Source organism: Pongo abelii, chromosome 16 (assembly GCF_028885655.2).
Source record: "Pongo abelii isolate AG06213 chromosome 16, NHGRI_mPonAbe1-v2.0_pri, whole genome shotgun sequence".
Lineage (NCBI taxonomy): Eukaryota > Metazoa > Chordata > Mammalia > Primates > Hominidae > Pongo > Pongo abelii.
Window position 1 is genome coordinate 51,363,241 of NC_072001.2, and position 13,045 is coordinate 51,376,285.

Here is a 13,045-nt window from a genome sequence, read left to right on the forward strand (position 1 = left end):
TTCTTTCCATACATTCCACCAGGCTTACGGATGGACGCTTTTCAGATGCTTATATATTACAGGCAACCGCTTTTGCTGTGATTGCCTCCAAATGGCTACAGGATGATGGTGGGTATCTTAGTGTGCAGTGCTCCTAGAAATAGAAAAGAAGAGAAAGAGAGAAAAGAAAAAGAAAGGGAGTATGAGAGACAAACAGAAAGAAGGAGAAAGTGAGAGTAAGAAAGAAGGTATTAAACAACACGGGAGCATCTAAATATAAGTGGTAGGGAGACACCAACAAGAACTCTCTGTGATATACAGTGTAGATGTGCCATGAACACACAGCTGTATCATTCTTGGATATCTCTCTTTCCCTACAGAGAAGAGGCCACAAAAGAAGAATGATCAAATGGCCCATCAGGCCTAGATGATCTTTATTATATACACCCTGAGTTGTATTTAATATTAAGACTTGTAATCAACCAATTGTTCCCATGATCAGTACATGTAATCAACTGTTCTCTGTTTAAGAGATGTACCTTCACATGTCATCATTGGACCGGGCTCAAATCCCTCCTCACAGGTGCATTCAAAACCTCCAATCACATTCTTGCAGGTTCCATTTCCACAAGGATTGCCAACAGAACATTCATCAGTATCTGCAAGAAACCAGGAATGTGTCCAAAACATGATGAATTGAGATAATACCTTTTATTCTATCGGGGATTTTAAACTGTAATTTTGTTGTTGTTGTTGTTGTTTTGGGACAGAGTCTCACTTTGACACCCAGACTGGAGTGCTGTGGCGCGATTTCAGCTCATGCAAACTCTGCCTCTCAGGTTCAAGTGATTCTCATGCCTCAGCCTCCTGAGTAGCTGGAATTACAGGTGCACACCACCACACCCAGGTAATTTTTGTAGTTTTAGTAGAGACAGGGTTTCACCATGTTGGCCAGGCTGGTCTTGAACTCTTGACCTCAAGCAATCTGCCTACCTCGGCGTCCCAAAGTGCTGAGATTAAAGGTGTGAGCCACCAAGCCCAGCCTGATCTGTAATGTTTAATTCTCATTCTGTTCTTGCAAAAAGGGAGTGTGCATGTCTTATTATCTCAGGTTTATAGCCGTGAAATTCGACTTGCTCATTGGCAGTGGCAGTGACAGTGAGAATAACAGTGCCTGGACATCTAGCCCTTACAGTGCTCTTCTCCATGAGTTTCTCCAGCCTCCCACGTTATAAACTAAATCTTCCACTTGAAGTAGATGCTCTAAGGGTTAAAAAAAAAAAAGGCCCCTATCACTCGTCAAAAGTTTCTGCTTGTTTAAAGCTAGAAATACATCCACAGTTTGGCCTTACATTACATCACTCCCCAAGAAGCCTTAAACATGATGGATTTTTGCCAGATATAAAATAAAAGACTAAACTTACGTAAAACAAAAGACCAGAGGTTAAGTATAATTAATACATCTAATAAAATCAAGATTCAAGTAGATTGTGTTGATTCTGTTGAAACCAGATGGTTTACATTAGGCAGAGGAAAGGCTAGAAAAAAATATGTTTAGGTTATGACCGCTCTAAAACACAGGCAGAGAGAACAAATCTTACCAAAGAGACCTAAAATATGTGTGTGCGTGTGTGTGTGTGTGTGTGTGTGTGTATGTGTGTGTATATGCCTTCTAATCCATCCACCTAGAATACTCACCATTCTTATTCTGACACATCCCTTGGGGAGAGTATCTCCCCTTGGGAAAGAAATAATTTTGAGAAATAACATTGATATTTTAGCTATCTAAGGCACAGAAGAGTAATGGCTCTTGTCAACAGTTGTTTCTTGTGCTGAGGTTCTTAAGTCAAAAGTGAAGGCAAGAGGCTATTGTGGGGAGCTCCTAGGTGAAGAGGCTCATTTCATATGCACGTATTATCACTAACTGAAGATTCTGAGGAGAAAACATTGAAATATTTGCTTTTGTTCTACTATAATATTCAATTACTGTCAAGAATATTATTTCTCTTTCAAGTTAATAAAAATCCCGATACCATTGATCTTTAGAGCTGCAAAGGTAATTAGAAATGTTATTTTACTTGCATAATATTATATTCTAAGGCCTAGAAAAGCTAAAAAACTTGCTTAAACTCCCACAGCCATAGCTGGAGCTGAAATCTTCATAACCTGATTTCTTGTATGGAAAAAGTACTTTCTAATTCACACAGACAAACTCTCAGCATTTATGCTAGTATTAATTATGTTATATTGAATCACTTTGGAATTCTTAGATATCTAAATATGATCCTTGGATTTAAGTTAGAGTTAGTGTTGATTAAGGGTCAAAGGCCAGCCAGAGGAGCCATTATTTGACATTTTAAAAACAGGGTTACAACAAAAAGATTGTGTACTGGTTATATAGCCTTTCATCTTACTAAATGTAAAAGAATCCAGATAAAATTTTTATTTGATAATGGAATAAGATTATGACCATTAACAATTTTTAAAAAATTTCACAAAGACTTTCATTATGATGTTGTCCTTTCTAGTACCTCTTCTGATATGTCCAGTGTCTGCCTTTACCATTAGGCTGTAAGGTCCATTCAAGGAAGGAACTTGTCTTCTTGGTTCAGTGCTGCAGCTCCAGAGCCTAGCACAGTGCCTGGGACCTGATGGTGACTCACTAGTATTCTAAATGAATGATGTATGAGTGGATGGATAAAACTTATTTCAGTGCCATCTTGGTACCTATATTCATGGCTATACAGTGAATACTGTATAGCTTAATTTTTAATTTGTAAAATCCCAATGGAAGAAAACGTATTACTCACCTACACATTCATTCCCTGCTAGAATATAGCCAAAAGGACACTCGCAGCGATAGGAACCATCTGTATTGATGCACTGTCCATGTTTACAGACATCGGGTTCTTTGCATTCGTCCATATCTTAAGCAAGCAAGAGAAAAAAAATAACAAGGTATTTTTTAAACATGAAGATAAATTATGATCATTTCAGTGTTTAATCAATAGATTATCTAATAATGCAATAATATAATTGCTATCTAAATGAAGTGACAAAAAAGTAGCACTTAATTTTCCAAGATAGATGGAGAGAAATAAGAATAACTAGAGAAGAAGCTGATTGAGAATACTGAGAAATGCTGAGAATCCAGCACAGGCAACTGACCAACTGCTGAATCATCAGGTCCCACGATGATCCCACTTCCATAAGGACAGATCTGGCGGAAGGCCTCTGTGGTGGAGACACTCATTAATAGATAGAACAATAGCAATTCATTACAAGCTTCTCCACAAGCATTTTGAGGTAGAAAATTGCTACATGCTATGCATATTGATAAATGATGGACAAAACAAGCCCAGAAACCAGAGGAAGTTAACGAGACTCCCTAAGATGTTGTGTCTACTCCTTGGGCATCTGTGATTCATGACATAATTAAAAAGAAAATAACTACCGAGCTCCTGAGATAAAATAATTTTTAATGAACATTCTAATTAGACTTACAATTAAATTAACCTGTGTTACTGTCTTTAAGGCCTACAATCTTACTTACATCATGGCCAGTCTGCACCCTGCATGGCCCAGAGAGAGAAATGCAGATGACAGACATACCATCAGGTTCCGTGGGGCAGAGCTCGCAGGGGTCTCCCCAGCCTTCTCCCTTCAAGGCACAGCAGCATTCCTGCTTGGAGTGATTTCTGGATTTGGGTGATGAACACTTTCCTCCTTCAAACTTCGCATAACAGTAGCTCATTCGCAAATCTGCAGCATAAATTTATGACACTCTTCAGTTGCTTTCCTACTGAGTCCTTATTGCACGATAGCGAATAAAGAACAACCCACTATGTTATATATGTTCTCTCAGGACCACAGCAATACTCCTTATGTGATTCTAATAGTAACTGAGCTGAGATTGTTAAAGTCATGGGCATCTTTTGTATAGTGAGATCTGATGAACAACTCTATGAACTTAAATTTATTACTTCTCATTTTAGTCACTATTTCAAAGTAACCTGATGTGAATCCAATAAAATCCAAAACTGACAGTTTTCAAAATTGACATCTGTCAGTGACTTCAGGATTGGAAAGTTCACAGAAGGAATCATTCACCAGATTCCTTCATTGATAGCTCTGCTTGCAATATCATGTTTAGTGAGCACACTAGAGTAAGAGAATCCTCTTAGTTCTAATATTTACTGTGATATCACACTTTGTGGTTTATTCTGTGTCCCCTAAACTCTGGAACTAAAATAAAATCCCAGATCACAGGCACAGAACAAATACAGAAGTGGCAACTTTGTAGATGGGCAAAAATACAACACCAGGATTGGTCACTGAAGCAGATACTCCCGGAGATGCTGGCTACAAAATGCAAGTGGGGCTTTTTGTAGATTTTACACACACACACACATGCAGAGCTGTGTCAATGTTAAATTTTTAAAAGAAGCTTGTTTAGCTCAACACAGAGAGGGAAGGAAGAGGAGGGCAGGGCTGTGGGTGGGTGGGAACAGAATAGTCTTTCTTTGAAAGAATATATTTCAATATTGATTATTGCTTTGATGACTCCAACAAAGAAGATGGGATCTACTTCCTATAAAATTCTCCAACACTGCTTGACATAATTTTGGAAATGGGCTTTTCCATTTCTTATAGAACACATTGACTCCAAAAAGTGAGCTCAACCAGAGGCATGGACTGTGTTTTCCCTCAAACTTGACTTCTTAAAGCCTTGCAAAACTCCTCTCATTACACAGAGGCCACAATCTGCAGGTTTAAAAGAAATGCTTTCACACCCATACTGTACTATTCTTCTTTCTTTATATCTGACCACCTCTGCCTTTTTCATTCACTTCCATCACTGTTTTTCAATCCCAGGAACCATACTATCATAACTACCTAAGTACTTCTGTTAAGACAGTCTCGCCAGCTTTTATTTCATGACAAAGAAGACAATGTAGGAATAACAGAGTTGCCAGAGATAACAAAGGAAAGGTTTTCGTGAATTAAAGTTTCTATCTATCTATCTATTATATTTACCAAGTTACGTAAATCAAATTCAGGTAGCCTCCCCAGTAAACTTGTTCAGCCTTTCATGGCTACTAACTCATCCAGATAAATCATCTCTCTAATTTCTATTCCACTTCCCCATCTGTTGTGGCAAGGACCTAACAAGCACCTTTCAATGAATTATCCTTCTGAAGGTCAAGAGCAATAAAAGTCAGTCCTGCAGCATCTCTGCCACCCAAATGTTTGCTTTGCTGAGAAACTTCAAGACTGAACAAATTCTCGTTTCTTGGAGAACACTTTTGATCTCTTTTATTCTTCAAGTTCTTTGTCACATATAATGTTTTGTATTTATCAGTCTTGTTTTTATTATTTATGCCTCCAACTACCTTTAGATATAATTCAGTGACTACACACAAAAATGTCTCAACAAATGTATGAAAACTTAACTCTGCTTTGTCTTCTAGTTTGTAGTGTTTCTTTAGAAATGTATGTTGTAATATTGGTGTATTAAAATTCTCATTCTCCTTTCCTTTAATAGCTGACCTCGTCCCAGACCCCAGCTCTATCTCCCCGACACCACTCCACTCCACCCCGAAAAAAAAAAAAACCTTGGCATTAGACAGAGACTCAAATGCACGAAGTCTTGAGTCAGTCTAAGTGGCAAATTCTCTTTGTTGAACTTTGCAAGTGGGAGTGGCTCATTTACACCTGTGGTCTTTTGTGCCAGGCTCTGTCCACCTGAGTGTCATGGCATTTGCTTTTTAAAAAACACTATCCACGGTTCTGTGGAATTTTCTCATTTCATGGGCAATAGAAGTCTGACTCCTAATTTGTCATCTTACAAGAAAAACCCAGCTCTCAATTTCCTGGCTCCAGCAAAATCTGTGCTCTGTAGGAGACTTACTTTAGCTTGTGGTGATTCTCTAGAATTGGCTTATTAATCAAGGGTGCCTTGCGTTGGGGAAGAGAGCTGTGCTTGCCCACATACTTTAGGACTTGCTGGGATGCCTGTTTACCAGTCCATCTGCAAAGAGCCCTTAATGACCTCGAAATTTCATCAGAACTACAAAAGTCACTTTCCCTGCTTGCATTCCTCAGTTCTGGCTCTGCCTCCTGGAGCTGAGCATGTGGCAGGGCTGCTCACAGCTGGGCTGATTCTTCCTGCAGCGTTAGCTTGCTCTGTGATGGGCCAGTGCAAATTGAATTAATAGCCTAGGAGTTTCCTCTGGCCTGCCACATCGGCAGATTCACACCTGGTTTCTCACTGCTTTCTTTCCAAATTCAGGCCAAGCCAAAGGCACACAAAAACAAGGGAGTAGGAGTTAGAATTTATCTGGCTGGTCTGTACCATGCAGAATATCTGTTCGAATTAAGCACCACCCTGAAATCCACACAGACCACTGACAACTACCAACAAGCTGAAATCAACCAGAGAATTCTCAACACTCTCCTTCTTGCTTCCCAAATAACTAGTTGAAAAGTAAAAATTTAATCAGATCATTAGAATAACAACAAGAGTCTACAAAGGACTCAGAAACTAACAAAGCTTTGTCACAGTAAGGCTGGTTGGGCAGATATTATTGTTGTTTAAAATGAGGCAATTGAGCTTCCAAAAGATTAAATGACTTGCTCTAGACCAAATATGGCAGGGCTGGGACCCCAAACTCAATTTTTTGAATCTTAAATGATATCCAGTGCCTCTTCCATATTTGGTAATATGGAAGCAAAACCAAAAAACCACGCAAAAAAAAAAAAAAAAACACCCACCAACCAAAAAAAAAAAAAAATCCCAACTCAACATCAAAACGACAATAACAACCAAACAACAAAAGCTACAAGTGGAAAAAAAAGAAATACATGTGTTTGTTTCATCTCCCTTCCCCGGAATTCATGAAACTAGTTTGTGTATGTAGATAGCCATACACAACTGTATTGTTTAGAGAAGTCTAAACAGTTTTCTGGGACTTAAGTACATACTGTGTTATGCCGAAGTTCAGGATCCTTTTGATTTTTCTTTAAAATTTGAAAGTCATTGGCAAACCCTTGAAAATCTTTACTCAAATAGTTGACAAGTATTATTCCTAAAAATGAACAATGGCCCAGCAAGAATCCTGGTCAGTTTAAATTTATTTTTGTTTTCTTGGAGAATTTGTGATAGAAGGGATGGTTACCATATTGCGGGGACAGATGGGTTAATGTGCAGTTTTTCAGTCTCAAGTCTAACTTTGGACCCACATTTTTCAGCTTATCTCTTCAGAGGTAGGGGATATGTAGCTCAACTTCCCCCAGGCTTTGCTGTTTCGGTGGCTCAAGGTGCTTCCCCACTGATGGGCCTATCAGCATTTGCGTTCTTGGTGGGAGAGAGGTTTATGTGTCAGTACATTTGTACAAGCAACCATAACTTGATGGATGAGCTTTTAACCTTAAAAGTGAAAATGAACCTTCTGACATATGGTTATCATTAGACCTCTGGGTGAATGAAAACTCTCCATCTTCCTGTTCACAAAGAAACAGAGCTTTGCCATGTTTGAAAAATAAGACCACCACAAATAAACATGGAGCAATGAAAGCCCAAAGCCTTCAAAGACACTTACCTTGGCACCTCCTTCCACTGGAGGACAAGGAAAACCCTTCTGGACACAGACATTTGAAGCTGCCTTCAGTGTTACTGCATGTGCCCAGGGCACAAATTTCTGGCTCTTCGACACACTCATCAATATCTAAAAGAATCACATGAGTCAAACAACGTCAAAACACGATGGAGACACCATCAGGTACCAAATACACAATGTGGACATACAAAGGGCAACTGAGTTTCCAAACTCTTACAATAATAAAGGTATTTTTCTGTACCATAACACTGTGGACTGGACTTCTAGGTTGTTGTGACTTCAAAAAAATTAGTTTTGACAGTTATTGATATAAAAATGGAATGTGCAACTGCCTTCTAAGGGGTGCAGTGACAAACGTCTGTTACCCAGACTGAGTTGCTTGGTCAGAGTAATTTCATAGTACCCTAGGCCAGGAAAGAAGCATGAAATTCTAGAGTCACACTGCACCATTGATCAGGAAACAGAAATGAAGAGACTTTAAGCACATTGCTAGTGAGTCACTCAATGTGAGATCTAGGCCTTTGATCCAAATTTACTCCCCTCCAACCATCCACAGAACTTTTCCCAATACCCTATGCTACAGCCCTAAAACTGTGAGTTTTACAAGAACACTAAGACTCATGAAAATAAGTATAATCCTATGAAGTGCAAACTAACGATATCATAGAAGATGAGGCTCCTGATTTGTGGGTTAATCTTTCTAAAGACACAAAAATACCTTTCTTGTACAGGCTTTTTCTTTCATCATATAGATAATAGGAAACTGTACACTTAGAATTGTGGCATGTTTTCTTTAGTATATTATACATCTTAGCTCCTGTACAGGGGTAGTTAAGAGTAGCCAATAAGAAGTTTGAATGGCTTGAGTAACCATATGTCCTAGTTTGCCTGGGGGAGCCCCAGCTCATGCCGGTTGGCCTGACTTTATTGTTAATAGTGCCCTTTTCTACTTTCAAAATTGGCTTGGGTTGGTCAACAAAACATATGATTACCTGTGGAAAAATATGTCCACTCTATTCCAACAAACTCACTTATCTTTCCTCCTGACTTTCAGTGGGAATTTTTAGTGAACAATGTGATAAGTCTTAATTCTGAGCCATGCCACTTTTATAATACTTTTTTATTTTTTCAACAAAACACAAAATATCCTTGTATCCTGGGCTCTTTATTTTTACATTTGTGCAAAGGTTTCTACTCACACCAAAATGTACTTGCACTACATAACTTTATTCTCAGGAGGCCCAACTAAGGAAAAATTGAGAAATTAACTTTATTATCTTGACTTAATATTGTAAATACTACACAACAAATATTCTAGAAATGTGCAATGCCAAGTGATTCTCTTTCTGTGCAATGCAAAATCAGCTTCTCCATCATGCCAGGTTATTGGGTTGCATTTATACCTGTGTTATGTTCCCTGTGGTTTATTAATGAATCTGATCTACTATTGCCAATTGAATCACTCCATTCTGACACTCCTTCCACCCCTATATCCAACCTTTTCTTAATATAAAAGTTAACTTTTGTGAAAATGCTCAAATGTTTTCAGTTGTTTTTAATTATTACTATGACTATTTCTATTATGGTAGAAATTAGCCTGTACATGCCAACTTATTAGGATAGGGCCAAATATTGTAGAATGGGCACATTCATTGACTGTGCAGTTATTTTTCTTTCTATATATATTCATTCTGTTCAATTTAGCGAACTTATGTATTGATAATAAATAAAGCCAATTTTTAATAAAAGTAAAATAACATGCTTAAAAAATCTGCATCTAGACAATTTCAATAAGCTGTTTCCATTTTAAATATCACCACTTGATTGTTACTTAAATTGGATATATAATAAAATTTCTAATTGACGATATTAAAAGTAGAGAAAATTCTCATTGTGGATTAGATGCAGACCTGTTTAAAGTCAGGGGTGTGAACTAGGTGACTTCTTGAAAATCCTTTCAACCCTACTTATTTATGAAATTCTAGCAATTAATGTCCTTCACTTAATGATATGACATATTTGTTGAGGTTAAAGGAAGGCCCTTGGGAGGCTGAGGAAGGAGGATCATTTGAGACCAGGAGTTTGAGACCAGCCTGGCAACATAGGGAGACCCCATCTCTACAAAGAATTAAAAAATCAGCCAGGCATGGTGGCACATGCCTGTAGTCCCAGCTACTCCCGAGGCTGAGACAGGATGATCACTTGAGCCCAGGAGTTCAAGCTTACAGTGAGCTATACTCGTGCCACTGTACTCCAACCTGGTGACAGAGTAAGTTCCTGTCTCCATTAAAAACAAACAAACAAAAAGGAATGTAATACTGTAAAATTTGCTGAGAATTTATTTGAAATAACACATTTCCACTGCTCCATAGGTAAAAACAAAATAGACAAATGATATAACCCCATTCATCCAACCTTGAATGTGGTCATTTAAAGTTTTTAGCTGGAATCAGGAGCTATTTTTAGCTGCAAAGAATCCCACTTAAAAAATGTAATTCAGAAATACTGGGAGTAGGACACAGCATTCCTAACAAATGTATGAAAGCACAGTGGAAAAGAGTCAGGATCATATGATCAGTCATATGCACACAACAAAGTAACTTCATTAGAGATTAGCATGAGAATTAGTGCTTCTTGTCTTGCCAGAAGGATGAGACCATGTCATACCTATGCCCTTGCATTTCTTTCTGATAAAGTATTCCAAAATGAAGACGTCATTACAAAAATTCTCATTCTGCTAAGTCCAGTGGATACCCGACACTCCTCATTTGCTACAACTGATAGCCTTCCTACCTTCACACTTGTCATTTTGAAGACTGTATCCAGGTGGGCAAATGCATCTGTAGGACCCATCCAAGTTTTGACAGGTACCTGGTGCACATTTTCTGGGTTCTAGAAGACATTCATTGATATCTGCAAAGAAAAGGGAAAAATAAGGAAGAGATTCCCACTGGCATGACTTCCATCAAACAATTAAAATTCAAAAAAACTAGAATAAATCAAAGAAATACATAAAGCAAATTAAAGTTCATAAAATTCCACCATGGAGAAAAATAAGTGATAATAAAAACAAGCTTTATCAGCTTTCAAAAATGTATAGTATAACAACCATATTTTATTTTACCTGCATCAAATTAAAGGTTTCCAGAAAATTGTAGCATGTGAAAAGTCAGTGAGTATATAAAGATTTTAAGGATATTCAAAAGATATGAGAGCTTACTACAAAAGTATTTTAAAGAAAAAAATTTAAGAAGGGAAATCACAATTGCTTACAGAACAATTTAACAATTTCACTGTTTAACAGTTTGAGTATTCTTGGTGAGTACAATAGCTTAATTTTTAAAATAAGGGAAAAAGTGATTTTATATATATACATATATGTATATATACTTAAATAAAAACAAGCCTTTATAGGGAGGATTAATATAATTCTACTCTGACTTTTCCTCCAGGTTTCCAGAAAGAAGCATTAGAATAGAGACTGCATGATTCCTTGAGTGGTCTCTGGAAGCATTCTTTCCAGGTCTTTCTAAGTCCTGTACTTACCCACACAGGTCCTCCCATCTGGAGCCACCTCATAGCCTTCATTGCACTGGCACTGGAAAGACCCCACTGTATTAATGCATTGGCCATTTCTGCAAAGATTCCCATTTCCACTTGCACATTCATCAACATCTGCAGAAAAATCCCCAACAATCCTTTACTATATTCCAAAGATGTCATAATCCCAGCAATAATCAAAACTTTTAAAGGAAAAAATACTTTTTCTGAATTTTAGTGGCCTTTGCTGGCTTAGCCAAACAAGAAATGCCAATGAAGATCTAGTTTGCAACAACAGAACTGGCTTTAAGCACCTATGCACATTTAACAATAAGATTACATTATTATATTAGAGACTGACAATTTACATTCAAATTTCCTGTCAGTTTTTCCTTGATTTTCCTTTAGATTTTATTTTTAAATTTTAGATTTAAAAATTTTTTTTATTTAAAAAATAAAATCCTAATACACAATTCAGCTAAGGGCATTATTTTGTATTCTTGCAATTAGATTTAAATTAGCCTACAGCACCATAAAATTTAAAGAATTTGGCTTATTACTCTTGCCTAGTATGTTTTAGAAGGGAGATTCTGTAGATTCAATGATTTATTTAAGAGAGGCTACATGAAACATCTAGACCAGAAGGTTCATAGTCCTGAATAATATAATTTCTATACAAAGAATCACTTTTGTATATTTAAAAATTTTTAAGCTTAATCTAATTCCGTTTATTTTGAAATTTATTTAATTTACAGCAAAGTAGACAAAAATTTATAGCTGCTAATGAACATTTTAATAAAAGTAATGGATATAGTTACAGTGGTTCTCCTTTATCTATGGTTTTGCTTTCTGGGGGTTCAGTTACCCAAGGTCAGCTGCTATCCAAAAATAGGTGAGTATAGTACAATAAAATATTTTGAGAGAGAGAAAGAGAGAGAGAGAGACAGCGCACAAGAAAGTACAGTCATATAACTTTTATTACAGTATATTGTTATAATTGTTCTATTTTCTTATTAGTTATTGATGTTAATCTATTACCATGCCTAATTTATAAATTAAACTTTAGTCTAGGTATGTATGTGTAGGAAAAAACATGGTATATGGAGGGTTCAGTACTATCTGTGGTTTCAGGCATCTGCTGGGGGTCTCAGAACGTATCCCTCACGTATAAGGGGAGACTTCTGTAATATATTTGATGTTGAATTAGCACATTGTATTTGACAAGTCCCGTAACCAATTGTTATGCATAAGATAGCATATATTTTTAAAAGACAGCTGGAACACTAGAGATAATGCTAATTACAAAGAACACATATAAAACTGACTTCCTTTGCTGATGCACAATTTTACACACGCACCTATACAGTCATTGTTGTGAGAAAGGATGAAACCATGATTGCAGCGGCAGTTGAAGGAACCAATTGTGTTCCGGCAAGTTCCATTCCCACAGGCATCTCTTTCACATTCATTTATGTCTAGTAGGAAGAAAGGCCATAAAGAAACATAATTATAAGTAGAAAAAGTGGTTACACGGTTACAGTGGCTAAAGAGCATTTTAGGGTTCACCAGGCCTCATCCATAGGCTGAGAAGTTTTTGATGTTGGTATCAGCTCCAGCAGCAGTCATCCCTGCAAGACACCAGGCAGTGGTAAAGCTCTAAACCTTGGGAATAAATGGTTTCCTTGGCTGGCCAGTGAAAGGCAAGCTAAGGACATGAGACCTGAACAAGAGTTATTTTATTCTATTTACTTCTAGAATTCTCCACCCTTGCCACTTTTCTCAAATATTTTCACTTGAAAATGGAAAAAACTCTGTGTGCATCTGGGTCTTGAGGTGTTGCCACCTTTGGCAAACTTCAACCTTCAAGATTCTCACTCCAATTTACCAAAAAGCAGTGATTCACCTGG

The 13,045-nt window shown here is 37.3% G+C and overlaps 1 protein-coding gene across 2 annotated transcripts in view; it reads right to left on the reverse strand.

The window, feature by feature from the left end:
- Positions 1-13,045, reverse strand: part of FBN1 (fibrillin 1) — a 235,048-nt gene that overhangs the window by 24,788 nt on the left and 197,215 nt on the right. Inside the window, exons 47-54 of one of the 2 annotated variants that reach the window (XM_024232279.3) lie at positions 12,497-12,613; positions 11,145-11,273; positions 10,392-10,511; positions 7,581-7,706; positions 3,592-3,741; positions 3,148-3,213; positions 2,790-2,906; positions 519-638 (exon numbers count right to left, since the gene is read on the reverse strand). In XM_024232279.3, coding sequence (XP_024088047.1) covers positions 519-638; positions 2,790-2,906; positions 3,148-3,213; positions 3,592-3,741; positions 7,581-7,706; positions 10,392-10,511; positions 11,145-11,273; positions 12,497-12,613 — 945 coding nt within the window. The remainder of the gene's footprint in view (positions 1-518; positions 639-2,789; positions 2,907-3,147; positions 3,214-3,591; positions 3,742-7,580; positions 7,707-10,391; positions 10,512-11,144; positions 11,274-12,496; positions 12,614-13,045) is intronic. The other variant, XM_063716643.1, reaches the window with a different exon arrangement.